The sequence below is a fragment of the Lutra lutra genome, chromosome 2, assembly GCF_902655055.1.
Source record: "Lutra lutra chromosome 2, mLutLut1.2, whole genome shotgun sequence".
Lineage (NCBI taxonomy): Eukaryota > Metazoa > Chordata > Mammalia > Carnivora > Mustelidae > Lutra > Lutra lutra.
The window spans coordinates 36,621,982-36,643,864 of NC_062279.1; the positions used below are offsets into that span (position 1 = coordinate 36,621,982).

General features: G+C 36.7%; 1 protein-coding gene across 1 annotated transcript in view; it reads left to right on the forward strand.

Annotated features, from left to right (window-relative positions):
* The window catches only part of ADAM32 (ADAM metallopeptidase domain 32), a 184,102-nt gene extending 163,704 nt beyond the window's left edge, over window positions 1-20,398 (forward strand). Inside the window, 5 exon segments of the mRNA XM_047717148.1 lie at window positions 1,747-1,779; window positions 13,659-13,697; window positions 17,123-17,161; window positions 19,524-19,563; window positions 20,324-20,398. Coding sequence (XP_047573104.1) covers window positions 1,747-1,779; window positions 13,659-13,697; window positions 17,123-17,161; window positions 19,524-19,557 — 145 coding nt within the window. The 3' untranslated portion in view covers window positions 19,558-19,563; window positions 20,324-20,398.
* Window positions 20,399-21,883: the final 1,485 nt, after the last annotated feature.

A 21,883-nucleotide genomic window follows, 5' to 3' on the forward strand; every position in this document is an offset into this window, starting at 1 on the left:
TTCAGTGATCAGTACTTTGCAGAAGACTCAAGAAGGACCCTCCACATATCACAGGAGCTCTCTCTAGGCAGCTCTTTCCTTCCCTGGTATTTTCTCTGTGAATTCTAATGCTTTGTCCTTGCTAGAACCCCAGTTCTATTAGCTCAACTTAAGGAGATTTCTGGGTTTTTCCTTGGTCCTTCTGGCTGTGTGATAGCCTGGAAGCTCTCACCAGGCAATAAGAAGGGTCAATCATAAGTGTCTCAGCTCTTTTATTTCCCTCTTACAGAAATCGCTATCCTGTGTTATCTACTATTCAATGTCTGAAAATCACTGTTTCATAAATTTTGTCTGCATTTTCAGTTGTGTTAGGCAGGAGGGTAAATTGTGTCTGTTACTCCATTTTGGTCAGAATTGGAAGTATGCCTTTATGGTTTGTAACCGCATTCATGTTTACCTAAATCTTATATTGTGTTAGATTTTTCTTTCATCACACTAGTTCTGCCATCACTATTCTGTTAAGATTTGTGGATTCTGTTCTTGCAAAGAGCTCTATGGAGATTTAAAATATTCTTATATAAACTTTTATTAATCATTTTTGGTTTTTTGGTGTGTGAATTCATTATTTTGCTGTGGGTGTTGACATTAACTCCTAGTGGTTTGTAATCATAGACTCTTTTATCTTCAGTGTGTATGATTTTCCTTTGAGAATTCTGCATGTTCTGTGTTGAATATAAATACATGTGGATTGTTTCATTTTTGCTTTCTTCATCAATCAAAAATATTTAAAAATAATTGCTATGCATGATGTTCAAGAATTTGTAGGAGTATGAACTAGAATCCTAAAATTACACTTTTTGGAGGCTTGGGATTCCTACTTCTCTCAGTGATGCATTTCCCCCCATCTACATATCCTCATTATCCTGTTGCATTTCAAAGGCCACAGGTCAGAATTTTTATTATCCATGTTTCAAGGGTGATATGGCTCGTCATGGCTCCCAGGTTTAATTAAGGAACTCAGTTTCCCCACATGCAAAGGCCTGGAACCTCAACTCCTTCTGAGGAAGAGCTATTAAATCTCTAGCTTGAAAGGTGTTATTACTGATTTAGGTGCCCTGGCAGTTATTCAGTTTTAGCTCCTGTTTACCATTTCAGTTCTCAGTTTCTTCATTTTTACTAGCACCAGGAGAAGTCTTATTGTTAACCCCAGTTATGTATTCAGTGTTTGTGTTACTGTTTTCAGCACTTCTCTGTGTTATGAGGAATGTAAAGAGGGGAAACTGCACTGCCCACTCACTCTGCCAATTGTCTAGAAGCCAGTATGGGTTTTTTAAATTCATAAAATGTAACATTTTTTTTTCAAGATCAATGAAAAAGGGTTAAAAGTTGGGGTATGCGGTTCAGAATCAGGGACTCAGAGTCAAATCTGTATTCTGTGCTCAGAAGAGATAAGGAAAAAGCAAATCTGTGCCTTTTTGATATCTGTATTCTGTATTCTGTGTTCAGAAGAGATAAGGAAAAAGCAAATCTGTGCCTCCTCACTGTAGGATTTGAAATTTACACTCTTTGTGGATGAGGTATATGGGGAAATAAGAACATTATTTATTTCTACCTTTGTTCAGTGATCTTCAACATTATTTTCTTTATTGGTAACTAGTCTTGTAAAAGAGGTAACACTGCTTATAAAATGACCTTTTTATTCATGTAGTTGGCAAGACATTTTTAGAACTAACATAAGGTACTATTTTTCATTTTTTTAATATCCAGCTCAGAAGGCAGCACTCACACATTTGCTAGCAGGTAAGTAAATTAGAAACTATCATAAAACACATGTTATAAATTAAGAATGAATTAATAATTCATAATTTTTAGATATCAATTGAACAGATACAAGTGGTAAAGTAATGCACTGAGAAGCAGACTACTAATTTATAGCAATTAATTTTTAGTAGTCTTTTATTCACTTAATGTTTATTGGAAGTCTACTCAGGAAACAAGGATGAAAATAGCCAACTCTACTAAGAAATAGGATGTATATAATTAATAAAGGAAAAGGCTATATATTGCCTAGAAATGGCCCAACTTGGGTTATATTCATGTTTGCTTGGGTAAATAAATAAGCAAATAGCTGGCATTTCACAGATTGTATGTGACAATGCTCAGGTAAAATCTATAGTAATTGTGGATTGGGAAGAAATAATTATATTAACCTAACTGTGCTGTTAGTATTTTGTCCCTATTATTGTTTCTTAACCATGAATTCAGTCCTTATTGTTTTATAATTGCTATATGAACATTCTATTTGTTAGATTTACATAATGCAACTTTTCAGTTCTTTTACTTTCAAACTTTTGTTAGTTTCTTAAAAACAACCTGCCAATGGAATTTAAAAATGTATAATCTCCAGAGTTTCTCAATAGTTGAATTTAATATGGTTATATACTTATATGTTTCCTGATATATTTAGACTAAATTCTACCATTTTATTTACTTTTTGTTCTATTTATCATACTTGGTCAATATATTATTTTTCCACTATCTTGTAGTCTATTACATCAATTGTACTTTCATTGTTTTTTCTTTGTTTCGATTAATTTAGTCATTATGTGTTCTAGTTATAGTCTTTAAGTGATATTCTTTAATGATTGAATTATTTTATTGTTATTTAATTAAAATTCAATGTTAATTTTACAATTTCAGATATAATGAACACTTACAATTTCTATTTTTTTAATTTTTAATTTTTTAATTTTTTCAGCATAACAGTATTCATTATTTTTGCACCACACCCAGTGCTCCATGCAATCCGTGCCCTCTACAATACCCACCACCTGGTGCCCCCAACCTCCCACCCCCCACCCCTTCAAAATTCTCAGATCGTTTTTCAGAGTCCATAGTCTCTCATGGTTCACCTCCCCTTCCAATTTCCCTCAACTCCCTTCTCCTCTCCATCTCCCGTTGTCCTCCATGCTATTTGTTATGCTCCATAAATAAGTGAAAACATATATAATTGACTCTCTCTGCTTGACTTATTTCACTCAGCATAATCTCTTCCAGTCCCGTCCATGTTGCTACAAAACTTGGGTATTCATCCTTTCTTTTTTTTTTTTTTTAAAGCTTTATAAACATATATTTTTATCCCCAGGGGTACAGGTCTGCGAATCGCCAGGTTTACACACTTCACAGCACTCACCATAGCACATAGCCTCCCCAATATCCATAACCCCACCCCCCTCTCCCAACCCCCTCCCCCCATCAACCCTCAGTTTGTTTTGTGAGATTAAGAGTCACTTATGGTTTGTCTCCCTCCCAATCCCATCTTGTTTCATTTACTCTTCTCCTACCCCCTCAAACCCCCATGTTGCATCTCCTCTCCCTCATATCAGGGAGATCATATGATAGTTGTCTTTCTCCAATTGACTTATTTCGCGAAGCATGATACCCTCTAGTTCCATCCACGTCGTCGCAAATGGCAAGATTTCATTTCTTTTGATGGCTGCATAGTATTCCATTGTGTATATATACCACATCTTCTTTATCCATTCGTCTGTAGATGGACATCTAGGTTCTTTCCATAGTTTGGCTATTGTAGACGTTGCTGCTATAAACATTCGGATGCACGTGCCCCTTCGGATCACTACGTTTGTATCTTTAGGGTAAATACCCAGCAGTGCAATTGCTGGGTCATAGGGTAGTTCTATTTTCAACATTTTGAGGAACCTCCATGCTGTTTTCCAGAGTGGTTGCACCAGCTTGCATTCCCACCAACAGTGTAGGAGGGTTGCCCTTTCTCCGCATCCTCGCCAGCATCTGTCATTTCCTGACTTGTTAATTTTAGCCATTCTGACTGGTGTGAGGTGATATCTCATTGTGGTTTTGATTTGTATTTCCCTGATGCCGAGTGATATGGAGCACTTTTTCATGTGTCTGTTGTCCATCTGGATGTCTTCTTTGCAGAAATGTCTGTTCATGTCCTCTGCCCATTTCTTGATTGGATTATTTGTTCTTTGGGTGTTGAGTTTGCTAAGTTCTTTATAGATTTTGGACACTAGCCCTTTATCTGATATGTCATTTGCAAATATCTTCTCCCATTCTGTCAGTTGTCTTTTGGTTTTGTTAACTGTTTCCTTTGCTGTGCAAAAGCTTTTGATCTTGATGAAATCCCAAAAGTTCATTTTTGCCCTTGCTTCCCTTGCCTTTGGTGATGTTCCTAGGAAGATGTTGCTGTGGCTGAGGTCAAAGAGGTTGCTGCCTGTGTTCTCCTCAAGGATTTTGATGGATTCCTTTCTCACATTGAGATCCTTCATCCATTTTGAGTCTATTTTCATGTGTGGTGTAAGGAAATGATCCAATTTCATTTTTCTGCATGTGGCTGTACAATTTTCCCAACACCATTTATTGAAGAGGCTGTCTTTTTTCCATTGGACATTCTTTCCTGCTTTGTCGAAGATGAGTTGACCATAGAGTTGAGGGTCTATTTCTGGGCTCTCTATTCTGTTCCATTGATCTATGTGTCTGGTTTTGTGCCAGTACCATGCTGTCTTGATGATGACAGCTTCGTAATAGAGCTTGAAGTCCGGAATTGTGATGCCACCAACTTTGGCTTTCTTTTTCAATATTCCTTTGGCTATTCGAGGTCTTTTCTGGTTCCATATAAATTTTAGGATTATTTGTTCCATTTCTTTGAAAAAAATGGATGGTACTTTGATAGGAATTGCATTAAATGTGTAGATTGTTTTAGGTAGCATAGACATTTTCACAGTATTTATTCTTCCAATCCAGGAGCATGGAACATTTTTCCATTTCTTTGTGTCTTCCTCAATTTCTTTCATGAGTACTTTATAGTTTTCTGAGTATAGATTCTTAGTCTCTTTGGTTAGGTTTATTCCTAGGTATCTTATAGTTTTGGGTGCAATTGTAAATGGGATGGACTCCTTAATTTCTCTTTCTTCTGTCTTGTTGTTGGTGTAGAGAAATGCAACTGATTTCTGTGCATTGATTTTATATCCTGACACTTTACTGAATTCCTGTACAAGTTCTAGCAGTTTTGGAGTGGAGTCTTTTGGGTTTTCCACATAGAGTATCATATCATCTGCGAAGAGTGATAGTTTGACTTCTTCTTTGCCGATTTGGATGCCTTTAATTTCCTTTTGTTGTCTGATTGCTGAGGCTAGGACTTCTAGTACTATGTTGAATAGCAGTGGTGATAACGGACATCCCTGCCGTGTTCCTGACCTTAGCGGAAAAGTTTCAGTTTTTCTCCATTGAGAATGATATTTGCAGTGGGTTTTTCATAGATGGCTTTGATAATATTGAGGTATGTGCCGTCTATCCCTACACTTTGAAGAGTTTTGATCAGGAAGGGATGCTGTACTTTGTCAAATGCTTTTTCAGCATCTATGGAGAGTATCATATGGTTCTTGTTCTTTCTTTTTTTAATGTGTTGCATCACATTGATTGATTTGCGGATGTTGAACCAACCTTGCAGCCCTGGAATAAATCCCACTTGGTCGTGGTGAATAATCCTTTTAATGTACTGTTGAATCCTATTGGCTAGTATTTTGGCGAGAATTTTTGCATCTGTGTTCATCAAGGATATTGGTCTGTTTTTCTATTTTTTGTTGAGATCCTTGTCTGGTTTTGGGATCAAGGTGATGCTGGCCTCATAAAATGAGTTTGGAAGTTTTCCTTCTATTTCTATTTTTTGGAACAGTTTCAGGAGAATAGGAATTAGTTCTTCTTTAAATGTTTGGTAGAATTCCCCCGGGAAGCTGTCTGGCCCTGGACTTTTGTTTGTTTGGAGATTTTTGATGACTGTTTCAATCTCCTTACTGGTTATGGGTCTGTTCAGGCTTTCTCTTTCTTTCTGGTTCAGTTGTGGTAGTTTATATGTCTCTAGGAATGCATCCATTTCTTCCAGATTGTCAAATTTGTTGGCGTAGAGTTGCTCATAGTATGTTCTTATAATTGTCTGTATTTCTTTGGTGTTCGTTGTGATACTCCTCTTTCATTCATGATTTTATTTATTTGGGTCCTTTCTCTTTTCTTTTTGATAAGTCTGGCCAGGGGTTTATCGATCTTATTAATTCTTTCAAAGAACCAGCTCCTAGTTTCGTTGATTTGTTCTATGGTTTTTTTGGTTTCCATTTCATTGATTTCTTCTCTGATCTTTATGATTTCTCTTCTCCTGCTGGGTTTAGGGTTTCTTTCTTGTTCTTTCTCCAGCTCCTTTAGGTGTAGGGTTAGGTTGTGTACCTGAGACCTTTCTTGTTTCTTGAGAAAGGCTTGTACTGCTATATATTTTCCTCTCAGGACTGCCTTTGTTGTGTCCCACAGATTCTGAACCGTTGTGTTTTCATTATCATTTGTTTCCATAAATTTTTTCAATTCTTCTTTAATTTCCTGGTTGACCCATTCATTCTTTAGAAGGATGCTGTTTAGTCTCCATGTATTTGGGTTCTTTCCAAATTTCCTCTTGTGATTGAGTTCTAGCTTTAGAGCATTGTGGTCTGAAAATATGCAGGGAATGATCCCAATCTTTTGATACCGGTTGAGACTTGATTTAGGACCAAGAATGTGATCTATTCTGGAGAATGTTCCATGTGCACTAGAGAAGAATGTGTATTCTGTTGCTTTGGGATGAAATGTTCTGAATATATCTGTGATGTCCATCTGGTCCAGTGTGTCATTGAAGGCCTTTATTTCCTTGTTGATCTTTTGCTTGGGTGATCTGTCCATTTCAGTGAGGGGAGTGTTAAAATCCCCTACTATTGTTGTATTCTTGTCGATGTGTTTCTTTGATTTTGTTATTAATTGGTTTATATAGTTGGCTGCTCCCACGTTAGGGGCATAGATATTTAAAATTGTTAGATCTTCTTGTTGGACAGTTCCTTTGAGTATGATATAGTGTCCTTCCTCATCTCTTATTATAGTCTTTGGCTTACAATCTAATTGATCTGATAAAAGGATTGCCACTCCTGCTTTCTTCTGATGTCCATTAGCATGGTAAGTTCTTTTCCACCCCCTCACTTTAAACCTGGAGGTGTCTTCGGGTTTAAGATGAGTTTCTTGTAGGCAACATATAGATGGGTTTTGTTTTTTTATCCATTCTGATACTCTGTGTCTTTTGATTCGGGCATTTAGCCCATTAACATTCAGGGTAAGTATTGAGAGATATGAATTTAGTGCCATTGTATTGCCTGTAAGGTGACTGTTATTGTATATTGTCTCTGTTCCTTTCTGATCTACTAGTTTTAGGGTCTCTCTTTGCTTAGAGGACCCCTTTCAATATTTCCTGTACAGCTGGTTTGGTGTTTGCAAATTCTTTCTGTTTTTGTTTGTCCTGGAAGCTTTTAATCTCTCCTTCTATTTTCAATGTTAGCCTAGCTGGATATAGTATTCTTGGCTGCATGTTTTTCTCATTTAGTGCTCTGAATATATCATGCCAGCTCTTTCTGGCCTGCCAGGTCTCTATGGATAAGTCTGCTGCCAATCTAATATTTTTACCATTGTATGTTACAGATTTCTTTTCCTGGGCTGCTTTCAGGATTTTGTCTTTGTCACTAAGACTTGTAAATTTTACTATTAGGTGACGGGGTGTGGACCTATTCTTATTGATTTTGAGGGGGGTTCTTTGCACCTCCTCGATTTTGATGCTTGTTCCCTTTGGCATATTAGGGAAATTCTCTCCAATAATTCTCTCCAACATACCTTCTGCTCCCCTCTCTCTTTCTTCTTCTTTTGGAATCCCAATTATTCTAATGTTGTTTCGTCTTATGGTGTCACTTATCTCTCGAATTCTCCCCTCGTGGTCCAGTAGCTGTTTGTCCCTCTTTTGCTCAGCTTCTTTATTCTCTGTCATTTGGTCTTCTATATCGCTAATTCTTTCTTCTGCCTCATTTATCCTAGCAGTGAGAGCCTCCATTTTTGATTGCACCTCATTAATAGCTTTTTTGATTTCAAGTTGGTTAGATTTTAGTTCTTTTATTTCTCCAGAAAGGGCTTTTATATCTCCCGAGAGGGTTGCTTTAATATCTTCCATGCCTTTTTCAAGCCCGGCTAGAACCTTGAGAATCGTCATTCTGAACTCTAGATCTGACATATTACCAATGTCTGTATTGATTAGGTCCCTAGCCTTTGGTACTGCTTCTTGTTTTTTTTTTTTGTGAAATTTTCCGCCTTGTCATTTTGTCCAGATAAGAGTTTATGAAGGAGCAAGTAAAATACTAAAAGGGTGGCAACAACCCCAGGACAATATGCTTTAGCCAAATCAGAAGAGATCCCAAATCGTGAGGGGGGAGAAAGGGGATAAAAAGGGGTTCGGAAAGAAAAAAAAAAAAAGAAAAAGAAACTATTAAAAAAAAGAAAGCCGATAAAGAAAAAATATAAAATGAGGAAAAAAAAAATATATATATTAGATAAACTATTTAAAAAACGTTAAAAAAGAAAACGGTAAAAGTTAAAAAAATTTAGCAGAAGAAGAGAAAAAGAAAAAAAAATTGAAAAAGAAAAAAAAATTAACTGCAAGGCTAAAAAATCATGGGGAGAAAGCCATGAGTTCAGTGCTTTGCTTTCTTCTCCTCTGGAATTCCACCGCTCTCCTTGGTATTGAAACTGCACTCCTTGGTAGGTGAACTTGGTCCTGGCTGGGTTTCCGGTTGATCTTCTGGGGGAGGGGCCTGTTGTAGTGATTCTCAAGAGTCTTTGCCCCAGGAGGATTTGCACCACCCTTACCCGGGGCCGTGCTGAGTAATCCGCTCGAGTTTGCTTTCGGGAGCTTTTGTTCCCTGAGCGCTTTCCGTAGAGTTCTGGAGGATGGGAGTGAAGATGGCGGCTTCCCGGTCTCCGGCCCGGAGGAGCCGAGAGCCCAGGGCCCCACTCCTCAGTGCGCCCTCAGAGAACAGCGCCCAATGACTCCCGCCACCCTGGCCTCCGGCCGCGCTCCAAGCTGACCGAGCCTGGGACCGGTTCAAGGCAACCCCGAGCTGAGAGTCACTCCTCGGCTCTGTCTCTGTAGCCGGCCTCCCTGTTCTAATACCGGTAAGCTCTGCGACACTCAGACACCCCTGATCCTTCTGCGACCCTGCGGGACTTGAGGCCGCGCTGACCCCGCCTGGGCTTCACCCCAGCTAAGCCTCTGGAGCGATGTCCCTCAGCGGAACAGACTTTCAAAAGTCCTGATTTTGCTCCGTTGCTCCGCCGCTCGCCGGGAGCCGGCCCCTCCCCCCGCGGTCTATCTTCCCGTCGCTTTGGATTCACTTCTCCGCCAGTCCTACCTTTCAGATAGTGGTTGATTTTCTGTTTCTAGAATTGCTGTTCTTCCTCTCTCCAGTCTCCTGTTGGATTTGTAGGTGTTTGCAATCTTTAGATAAGCTATTTAGCTGATCTCCCGCTACCCGAAGTAGTCTCAGCCTGCTACTTCTCCGCCATCTTGACCAGGCATGTCAACACTTACAATTTCTAACCACATATTGATGTTCGCCCATTTATCCCTATACATTTTTCCCAACTGTTCCATATTATTATTATTTGGTATTTAATTACTCCTGAATTTTAACCTGCTGCAAACAAGTCATCATTATCATTGTCATTGTCATTGTTGTATTTAGTCAAAACATACCAGGATTTCACTACATATTTACCACTTTATTTGTTCACTATTCCCTTTTGAATTTTGCTCCATCTTTTTATGTTCACTCTCCCATTTGGGGAAGTACAACTCTTAGAATTTCCATCAGTGAGTCTCTGTGTATTAAGCTGTTTTTCTTATCCACCTGAAATTGTCTTTATTTTCACTCTTGAATGTGTCTATATAGTGTGGACTTCTAATTGAGATCAGTTTGCCTCAGCTGTTTGAAGGTATGTCAGTGTAGCCTGGCCTTACTGATGATAATGATGATGATGATAAACATCTGTCAGTGTGTTTATTCATTTATTCCTTAGTGGTTAATAGGATTTTATATGAAGTAGGCTTTGTATTTCTTTGTATTTCTTTTGTATTCTTCTTTGTATTTCGCCGTAATATGTTAATATTACCACACACTTAGTGACATAAAACAATATTCACTTATTCTGTCAAAGATGTTGTAAGTTAGAAATCCAGGTGGATGGGGTACATGGGTGACTCAGTCAATAAAGCATGGTGTTATGCCCCAATAATGGGTCCATGATTAAAGGAGCGAGACTGATACAAAGCGAAGGTCAAGCTTTATTTCGCGCCAAGCATCAAGAATCTAACCGAACGTCCAGGCCCTCACCTCTTACAAGAGAGGGCGACCCTTCTCTGTTTCACAGTCTAGCTTTTAAGGGCAAAGGCCATGCGGTTGGGCCTGGCCACTCACAGGTGGCCAATGAGATCGTAACACACACAGGAAACTCCACAGTGATGCTAGGTGACCAATTGAGTTACAATTTACCCTAGTAGACATTTGAACCAGCCCATTTGAACATCTTGATTGGGATTGGCACCCAAAGGGCGGGGCCCATACTCCTTGGTAACCAGGGAGACAGTATGCATCCCCCCACTGATCGGATGTCTCCACCTGGCCTGACCCACCCTTGTATCTGGGCTTTGTTACCTGAAGCTGGTTTCCGGGACTTGTCTCCAAGTAAATCCCCTGGGAGAAGGGGAGCAGGGACAGTTTCTAAATAGGTCCTTACACATGGGACTCTTGATTTCAGCTCAGGTCATGATCTCACGGTTGTGAGATCAAGTCCTGGGTTGGGCTCTGCATTCAGCAGGGAGTCTACTTGAGAGTCTCTCTCCCTCTGGTCTTCCCTGTACTTGTACATGCATGCAGGTGCTCTCCCTTTCTCTCTCTCAATAAATAGATAAAATCTTAAAAAAAAAAAAAAAAAAGAAAAAGAAAAAAAAAGGAATCAGGCAGATTTGGCTGGGTTGTCACAAGCCTGACCAGAAGGCCTAAAGGCCAGGCTGTGTTCCTAGCTCTGTAAACAGAAACAAATTTCTTACAACTATGGGTCTGAACTATCTGTTTCCTTACTGGCTGTCTGTTGGGGGCCCCTGTCTACTCTCAGAGGCTGCCTGCATTGTTTCTCCCTTCATTTTCAAAGAAAATAGGGCATTCAGCTCTTCCTTAGGCTTTGACTTCCTCTTCCTTCCTTCTCTGCCAGCAGGAGACTAACTCTACTTTTGAAGGCTCACCTGATTGTGTCAGACCCACAAAAATAATCTTTGTATTTTAAAGTCAATTGATTTGGAGCTATAATTACACTTGCAAAACTTTTAAGTACTCGGAAGAATGTTTGGATAACCAAAGAATGGAGATCTTAGGAAGCAATCTCTAGAATTCTGCCTAACAAAGCTTCTGTGTTTTTTTCTTGTCCCTAGTGTTATTATTTCATTATAATATATTCTGGTAGAGATTTTTCTTTTTAACTTGTGAACTGGACTCAGTATTTTCTTTCAGTGAGAAGACTCACAACTTTCTTCATTTTAGAAAAGTCCTAGATGTTTTCTTTTCAAATATTGAACCTCCTTCATAATAAATCCTCTCTGTCTGAATTGCTTCATGTTTCTTAACTTGTCTTTTTATATTCTATTACATTTCTGTTTATCAAGTGTTCTGGGTGATTTCCCTAAACAGTTTAAAAATCAGCAATTTTTTTTCCTAGTTCTTTAATTTTTTATTTAATGAATTCTTCTCCTTTATTGATCTCTATGGAACTCCTAAACATTCTTTTTTTAAAGTTTGTTTGTTACCTATAATTTTTCATATATGAATTCTTTACTTTTCTCTAGCTGTGGACATTAACTCTTAGTGGCTTTCTTCTTGATTTTAAGGTTGCCTAAGCAACAATGATTATCTCATGAGATTTCTATGTGTCCTGCTTTATAAAATCTTCCTTGTGGAGATTATTTCATATGTTACACTCCTAAGTCATACATTTTTACACTTGTTACACCTGGAGATCTAGAATTCATAGGAAGTATGGACTGGTATCCTAACCTAAAGTTGGTAAGGCTTGAGGTTCCTGTTTTTCTATGTGATATTTTTTATATCCACATCCCTAAACCATTTTAAGCACTTAAGAGTTTCTATGTCTCTAGGTGATCCTTTTCTATCTACACTTCTTTTTTTAAAAATTAATTTTATTTTAATTTTTCAGTGTTCCAAGATTCATTGTTTATGCACCACACCCAGTGCTCCAGGCAATATGTGCCCTCCTTAATACCCACCACCAGGCTCACCCATCCCCCCACCACCCTTCCCTCCAAAACCTTCAGTTTGTTTCTCAGAGTCCACAGTATCTCATGGTTTGTCTCCTCCTCTGATTTCCCCCAACTCACTTCTCCTTTCCTTCTCCTAATGTCCTCCATTATTCCTTATGCTCCACAAGTAAGTGAAACCATGTGATAATTGACTCTCTCTGCTTGGCTTATTTCACTCAGCATAATCTCCTCCAGTCCCATCCATGCTGATACAAAAGTTGGGTATTCATCCTTTCTGATGGAGGTATAATATTCCATTGTATATATGGACTATATCTTCTTTATCCATTTGTCTTTTGAAGGACATCTCAGCTTTTTCCACAGTTTGGCGATTGTGGCCATTGCTGCTATGAATATTGGGGTATATATGGCCCTTCTTTTCACTGCATCTGTATCTTTGGGGGTAAATATCCAGTAGGGCAATTGCAGGGTCATAGGGTAGCTCTATATTTAATTTCTTAAGGAATCTCCACACTGTTTTCTAAAGTGGCTATATCAACTTACATTCCCACCAACAGTGTAAGTGGGTTCCCCTTTCTCCACATCCTCTCCAACACTTGTTGTTTCTTGTCTTGTTAACTTTGGCCATTCTAACTGGTGTAAGGTGGTATCTCAATGTGGTTTTGATTTGAATCTCCCTGATGGCTAATGATGATGAATAGTTTTTCATGTGTCTGTTAGCCATTTGTATGTCTTCTTCTGAAGCAATTTCCCTGCTGCATCTCAAAGATTAATGGTAATAGCTTTTACTATCCTCCTTTCATGGCTTCCAATTTTAGGGAAAGAAGTCAATCCCAGCTTTCCAGGAGATCTCAACTCCTTATAGGCTAATGTGGATGACTAACTCACATAGCTCTCCAGAGTCACTCAGCTTTAGTTCCTATTTACATTTCATGTTTCTAATTTCTTTCTTTTTAAAACTATCATCAGAAATTTCATTTTCTTCTCTTAAATTTTGATTAGTAATTTTGTGGGTTTTATTCTTATTTTTTTTCACTATTTCTTTGTGTGGAATAGAAGGGGGAAACTGCCCTGTCAGCCCAGTCTGCATAATTGTCCAGGAGTCAGTGAGCGTTTTAAATCATGACCTGTAATTTATCTGTTGTTAAAGCATTTGATTGGAACCTGCAGACCAGAATCAGGCATTCAAAGTCAAGCATATATTCTATGCTGAGAAGTAGTAAGGAGAAAAACTAAGCTGTTTTCTTGCTCCTTTCCCTATTGGAGATTTGAAATTTATATTCTTTATGGATTGGTACATGTATAAATTAGAAGATTATTTCTTTGCATAGCCTAACTTAGTAGTCTTTTAAAATTACTCATTAGTGGTAATTAGAGGTATAAAAGAGTTAACATAGGTCACAAAATAGTCTAACGTTCATTTATTATCTATGGAGGCAAATTTTTTTAGTATTAACCTGGAAGCATTACTTTCACTCTCATTTAGATCCGGATCAGAAAGCAGCAGCCAAACAGATACAGTCAGGTAAGTAAATTAGGATGTATTTCTTAAAATAAGTATGTGTTAAAATAAGATGAACAAACTATCAATAATAAATTGCTAGATATTAATTGAGCAGTAACAATTGGTAAGGTACTACACCAAAATTAACCCATTAGTATTTGCCAGTCTAGTAACTAATGACTATTTGTGTAGAAAAATTAATGTCTTCTTCCTTTCAGTTTGTTAATGTATGTTGGGAGTTTATTTTTTGGAAACGAAGGAATAAATGATTGGTGAAATGGTTACAGAGCTAACTCATAATTAGGGAAGTTTACTTCTGTATTTGGAGATTTTGCAACTAGAAATTTAGTACAAAATTCATGAACAACTGAATGAATCCTTATCCTGGTCACTTAAGAAAATTTTGCTGAAGAGAAACATCATAAAGAAACAATAATTCTACATCTTCCATAGCCTCTCAGGATCACAAAGTAGTTTTAATTAGATTTCTGTCCATTTCCTGAAAGGTTGATATTTCCGTATAATAAAACAGTAAGTCTTTAGTTTCCCACACTTATAATTTTGGGGTTTGGGGTCTTTCTGCAGATATGAAATGTTTAGTAGGAGTTTTCACTCCTCTCTCTCTGACTTAAGGCTTTATTTACTTGTATGGGGAGCTGGTGTTATTCCTTGTATGTTCTTCTAAGTCCATTGCTAGTCTAAAACACTTCCAAATCTACAGAGTAAATTTTCTAGGCTGCACAACATGGTTATATAATTTGTCTTATTCTAGAAGAAGGCTTCTTCTTCAATGAGAATGCCTCCCTTTCTTATCCTTTATCTCTCTTTTACTATTATGGTCTTCTCTTTATCATGACACTTTGAAGTCATGAGTTACTATCACCAAACTAAAAAATTGATTTTCATTTAATAACAACAACAACAACAACAACATCTCCTTTGTATGTCAGGGACTTATCATATGGTACTCAAATACAGCAAGTCTCAGTTACTTTTTCCTCATCTTGGACATAAGTCTTATACTGTTATCTTAGAAAATAAAAGCTATGATTATCTTGCTCAGCACTGTATAGCCAGCATGTAGTAGAGTTCTTGGCATACGGTAAATGCTCAATAAATATTTGCTGAATGAATGAATAAATGATTACTTTTAATTTCCACTCCTCTCCCTTGCCCAGGGGTGTGCACTTGTGTGTGCACACACACTCACACTGACAAATAGAAAAACTTAAAAACATAAAATACATTGACCTATACACACACATACACATCCATATAACTATTGTTATAACCGCTCTCATTTCGAGGCACCTGGATGGCTCAGTCAGTTAAGCAGCTGCACTGGGCTCAGGTCATGAGCCCAGGGTCTTGCGATTGAGCCCCAGATCTAGCCCCAGATCTAGCCCCATCTCAGGCTTGCTGCTTAGTGGAGAGCCTGCTTCTCCCCCTCCCTCTGCCTGCTGTGCTGACTACTTGTTCTCTCTCTGTCAAATAATTAAATAAGTTAAAAAAAATTGCTCTCATTTCTTTTTTCATATGTCTTATCCTAAAAACCTGTTGACATAATTCATCTCTTCTAGGATCATTATCTGCCTAGACTGAGTGAGGAATGATACCATTAATTACAGGAAAAAGTACATTTCAGTTGGTGTAGTATAATTTGGGATTTTAATCTACTGGTCTAGCCTTTTGGCTTGATGTGTACTAGGGAAATATTTCTGGATAAGTTTTCACTTAAGTTTTAATAATGTCACTTGATACTGTTGCTGTACTTTACTAACATAACATCTACACTATAGTTTTCAGGTCAGTTCTTTTTTTTGGAATGATCTTTATCTGGTGGAAATTTAGTGGGAAAGGCTGTTGAAGTCGAGGAATGCAGAAAGGAGTGAATCCCAGAATGGTTATATTAATGTCACTTAAACATAATTTTTATTTTTTTAATTAATTTTTTTTTTTTATTTGACAGAGAGAGAGAGATCACAAGTAGGGAGAGAGGCAGGAGTGAGAGAGGGAGAGGTAGACTCCCTGCTGAGGAGAGAGCCAGATACGGGACTCAATCCCAGGACCTTGAGATCATGACCTGGGTCGAAGGCAGAGGCTTAATCCACTGAGCCACCCAGGCGCCCCATAATTAATTTTTAAATACTTCAATTCAATTAATATTTCCAGTCTTTTCCTAAAATACAGAAGGATTTTAGGTCATCTAATAGAGAAATTCAATTATTAATCTCTCACATATTGTCATTTGACTTTTAACTTCTAGATTCTTTACCTACATGATTTCCTTTTCATTAGTCATTGTTATTGTTATTGCATTAAATGAATACTTACTAGGATTTAACAACATATTTATCAATTAGTTTGTTCACTATTCATTCTTGAACTGTTTTCTCATTTTGATTTCAATTTCCTTTTTTACCCAGTAGTTTGTAATTTACACTTGTAAGCAGTGTCATCCTCAGGAACAATGGTCTCATGGGAATTATGCATGTTCTGAGTTGTAGGCATACATTAGGAAGAGGGGAATGTTTTAGATTTGCCTGTCTTGAAGCATGACTGTTTCAGAATTTTCTATACATAATTGGTTCAAATTCGTGGGTAGTAGAATTAAGGAATTGAGGTCCTGTGCTTTATACATATTGCAGACCTGAGGTTTTACATCTCTAGGTAATCTTTTTTCATCCACGTAACTAAGACAACTTACCTGTTGCATTCCCAGTAGCCATAACTTTTCTTATCCCCACTTAGGACTACTGGTCCTGGGGTTTGTTTTAGCTTTCTAATGTCTAAATACCTGCTTCAACTCCTTCCAAGCTAGGGTTAGTAAAACCATGTTTATTAGGGTGTGAGTAATTCATATTCCCTTGTAATCATTCAGCTTTTGCTCCTGTTTTCCCTCTGAACTTCTAGTTTCTTCATTTTTTTACTAACAGAAGGAAAAGCCTTTCTAGCTGTCAACCTCCATTGGCTATTAGATTTTTATACTATTTTCTTCAGCTTTTCTGTGGAATGGAGAGGGAAAGCTTTACTTACGGAATAGAAAGTGGAAGTTTTTCCTGTCATTTCATGCTGATGGATTGCCCAGAAGTAAATAAATGTGTTTTAATTTGCAAAATGTGACAATTTACATATCAGTGAATTTGAAAAGCTAACTTGAAGCCTGACAGCCGAATTTAGGCATTCATCATCAAACTTACATATTATGCTTAGAGGTGATTAAGAAAAAAATGCATCTCTGCTATGTAGATACTTTTCCCCACTGGGAAACTTAAGTTTTGCGTTATATGTTGCACTTGATGTTGGGTAAATAAGAATAATATTTTTTTGCATGTCCCAGGTGTTAAGTTAGTTTTGGTGTAAAATGTCCTGATCTTCATTTTTAATATAGTCAAGTTTCTTAATATAACTGTTAGACATTATTTTTATCTTATATTTTTATTTAGATCCAGGTCAGAAAGTAGTGCTCAAACATATACCAGCAGGTAAGAAATTTAGGAAGTGTTTCTCATAAATAAGTGTACCTTGAAAATAAGAATGAACAAATAAATAATTGCTTAATATTTTTTGAGCACCCACAATTGATAAAGCCCTAAAGATAATTTTTTAATATTTTCCATTCTAGGAATGAGTCTTTTTTCTTCAGCTGACTGAATTTTTATTGATTGCTTACTTTATTGGTACATAGGAAAAACTAGTTAAATCTAATGAGACAAGGTCTCTATAACTATTTGGTGGAACTAACTCATAAGCAGAGGATTTATACATCCTTTCTGTTGAGATGCATAAAGGGAAATTTTTTTTGGTTCAGATTACATTTGCCTCTATAACCTCAGTATAAACAACTGAGTGAACTCCATTTAGGAGGAGTTTATCAAAGAGATGGTGTCATAAGCACACTAAAATTCTTTGCTTCTCATAGCCCCTCAACAGCCCAAAGTTGTGTTAACAAGGGTTCTCTGAATTTTTCTTAAGTTTTCAGTTTCCCATGCTCCACAGTTGTGGCCTTGTGATCCCTCTGAAGTCATCAAATACTGGTCTGCTCACCTTTCCTTCTTCCTTAGAGAGTTTAGTTTTCTCATACGGTCTGATATTTTTCCAAGTGTCTTCTTTTAGTTACTTTCAATCCACTAGTTTTCCAGAAAATCCTTTATAGCCATGGGTTAAATTTTCAGGCTATACCATAACATTTATAGTTTCTATCCTTTCTGATGAAGTCCTTTCCTCCATTAGAGAAGCTATGGAATTTCTACATCCTTGATTCTCTCTGTTATTTTTAGATGTCTTCTAACATCATAACCTCTTATAGATGTTAGTTACATTTTCTCAACTAATTATGGAAAAAGAGCTGATTTTATTATCTCCATTCCCTTTCATGGGATTTGTGATATAATGCTCAAACACTGTAATTCTTCCAGCCCTTTGCTTACCTAGAAGCATTACTTTCCCTCTATACTCTGATACCACTTGAAGGTAATGGCCATGTGTCTTTGCTAACCAATTTAGCGTTAGCACCTAGCAGAGTACATGTGCAAAAATACTAACTTATTGAATAAGTGATTCTCTTGAACTTCACATACACAATTAATATTATAACTATTCTAATTGGAGTCCCCTCTCTCATAGAATATGAAGTTCACGTAATCATCCTCTTCTAGAAATGGTGTTCAACTGGATTGAGGGATAGTCAAGGACATCATTCATAGGACATTATATATTGCATTTGAAGAATATAATTTGGAACATTAATCCATTCATCCAGTTTGTGTTTAGTATATACCAGAAAAACATCCTTGAATATTCTTTCATTTAAATTTAATAAGCTAGGTATAGTTGCTGTGCTTTTATTATTATAGCGCCTATTAGATTTTTTTCTTCTGTTCTTTTTAAATTTCTATTTTAAATATTTTTTTTTTCAGTTGAAAAGCTGGTGGGAGATATTGGTAGAACAAGCTCTTTGTGTTATAACATTACTAAAATAAGAATTTTTTAAAATGATGGATATCTAATGGGTTGTGCATGTCAGTAGACTCATAAGTCTAGATTTCTAAATTGGCTTGGGGGAAAACTAACTACAGTTAACCTTTGAACAACATGGATTTGAACTAAGCAGATCCACTTAAAATGGATTTTTAAAATAAATATAGTGCAATACTGCAAATATATTTTCCTTATTACTTTCTTAATAATTTTTCTTTTCTCCAGCTTACTTAATTATATGAATACAGTATATAATACATATAAAATATAAGGTATGTGTTAATCGACTTTATATTATCAGTAAGGCTTCCAGTCAACAGTAAACTATTAAGTAATTAAATTTTGTGGGAGTCAAAGTGTTATACATGGATTCTGACTGTGTGGGGGTTGGCAACCTTAACTTCTGTGTTGTTCAGGGGTCAACCATATATTTAAGAAGTGTGTTTCACAGAGTAGTAGGAAAAACCTACTTTACATTCTGAAGATACAAGATAGCAGAGGTAAGGAAAGGATGGGAAGAGTAAAATTATATCACTTATCACTGAATTATCTCACTAATCTTACTATCTATATTATTTTCTCTGTCAATAAACCTCTTTAAATTTCTCTTTAATTTATTCTTTTTTCTCTAATTCTTTTGGTTAGAGGATTAGAGATTAATCTATAGATATAAAAATTAGAAAAGGGTCCCAAGAATTTTATTTTGACTTTGGTAATAAAGAGTATAAACATAGACGTTTGGTAGATATTTCTTTCTTACTATTATTTTGAAGGAAAGAGGAAGAAACTTTCATTAAAAATAAAAAAAAGTAACTTTATCAGGTTGCATTTTATCAAAATGAAAGTATTATTTCCTTATTTACTTAGATCCAAATCACAGGAAAGCACCCCAAACACCTAACAGCAGGTAAGTACATTAGGAGCTGTTTCTAAAATTGAAACAAAATTTATAACCTATAATTAAATCCTAGGTATTTATTAGGTAGATGAATTAGTTAAGTACTATATCAGAAACAACATATTAATCTTTACTAATCTTGCTATTAATGAGTATTTATTCATTTAGTCTTTTTTCTTCAGTTTAATAAAGTTCTGTTGGGAACTTGCTCTTGTGGACAGAATGGAATTAAAGAGTTTGAATTCAATAAGATATCTAATAAGATACAATATATAAATATGTAAATTAGTCTATAAAATAAATTCATAATCAAGGCCACTTTATCCACTAGGTATTATAGGCATAATATTTAAGGCCTACGAGTTTCTAACTGCCAAAAACAAAACACTGTTTACAACATGAAAAACCAAATAGATTAGCTCCAATATATGGAAAAAGTAAAATTAATAATATATTTCAATTTCTAAAAAAATGCCAACTCTTAACTGTTACATTCATAAACACTGTATGTGGAAAAATGTAAGTTTTTCATTTGCAATACTTCTGATTAAATATGATGCTTCTCCAGAAATCAGGAAATTGTAGCATAAACATTAATCTAAGGCAAATAATTTCACAAGTTAATTGCAAAAAGTTTTTCTAGAATGCTTTTTTCTGACATTTGAATTTTTTTGCTTGGCAGTACCCCCAGTTGTTTATATATTTTACAGTGGAGGGGAGTTTATTTGCTGTTGGTACCTTAAAAATATGTCTCTTTTCTTTTCCATAGTAACTAATAATTCCTTCAGAGGACAATGGATATTACAGAGTGTCTCACTGAAATGAAAATTCCACCTTTCCTCCCTTGGTCACAGTCAAAGGAAACAATAAACTGCATGTGGAACTATTTGCATGTGCATCTGTATTTCTTTCTTCCTCTACCCCTGAGGCTTCAGTTCTGTCATATCAGGTCCCTTAACTGAAGATACATCAACTCAAGCATCCCCATCCTGACCAGACTCACTGAGCTCTTTTTCCCAGCTCTCCTACCACCCACTGCTGCTTTCCTGCCTGGGGCCCCAGGTGCTGGAAATCTGCATCAACTTTTACTCAGGAAGAGCTCATGGGTGGTAGGTAGTCCATGGTCCTCCTCCTGGTTTTCTCACCGGACTTGACTGGGGCATACAGATCTCAGTTAATCCGATATATATCCATTTTACCCACCCAACAACCCCAGTCTAGGCTTCTGAAGGAAGCTGTGTTCACTTTGAGGACTGTACATTACCGTCCAGGATTCTTGCTCTACCCACCACCCTTCCCTTGTTCCTTGACTAGGTGATCCACAGGATGAATCCCAGAAAACAGAAGGACCCAGAGAGCTTGGACTTGGATCTCAGGGGTAAAGATTAACCTCTATCAGAGTTTAGTGAAAAAGTTGATGAACTGAGTTGGGAAAAGTTTCTGTCATTTTCCATTTTCTGAAAGGTTGTATGAGGTTGTTTCGTTTTCCAAATAAATATTTGATAAAATTCACCAAGGTAGCTGGAGTTTTCTTTGTGAGTAGATCTTAATTATGGATTCAATGTCTTTAATAGAGGACTATTTAGATTTTTTCTGCAATAGTTTTTTCAAATGTTGTAATCTTAAAGGAGTTTACCCATTTCATTTAGTGGCTGATCTTTTGGCATAAAGTTGTTCTTAGTAACATTTTTTAGTGTCTGTAGTTATGTCCCCTCTTTCTTTCTTTCTTTAAAAGATTTTATTTATTTATTTGACAGAGAGAGAGAAAGAGAGAGAGATCACAAGTAGGCAGAGAGCAGGTGGGGTGCGGGGGGAAGCAGAACCCCTGCTGAGCAGAGAGCCCAAGGCGGGGCTTGATCCCAGGACCCTGAGATCATGACCTGAGCCAAAGGCAGAGGCTTAACCCACTGAGACACCCAGGAGCCCCTAGGTCCCTTCTTTCATTCCTAATCATAGTAATTGTAGTTCTCTTCTGATCAGTCTTGATAACAGAATTTTCACAATAATGAATCCCTTAATCCCTCAGACCACCTCTTGTCTTTTTTTTTTTATTGCCTCTGTTTTCTGCTTCATTGATTTCTGCCTTTTTAAAAATTTGCTCTTTTCCTGGCTTTTGGAATTGGAAGTTTAGATAATTTATTTTAAACCTTTTCTAATTCCTTTAAAAGTATAAATTTGTTCTATGTACTTCTTTAGCTTCATTTTGTGAATTTTTATATGTTGTATTTTTATTATTCTTCAGGTCAAATTTTTTCCAATTTTCACTTTGATCTCTGAATTTTGGATTACTTAGAAGTGTGTTAACTTCCAAATATTTGGATATTTTCTG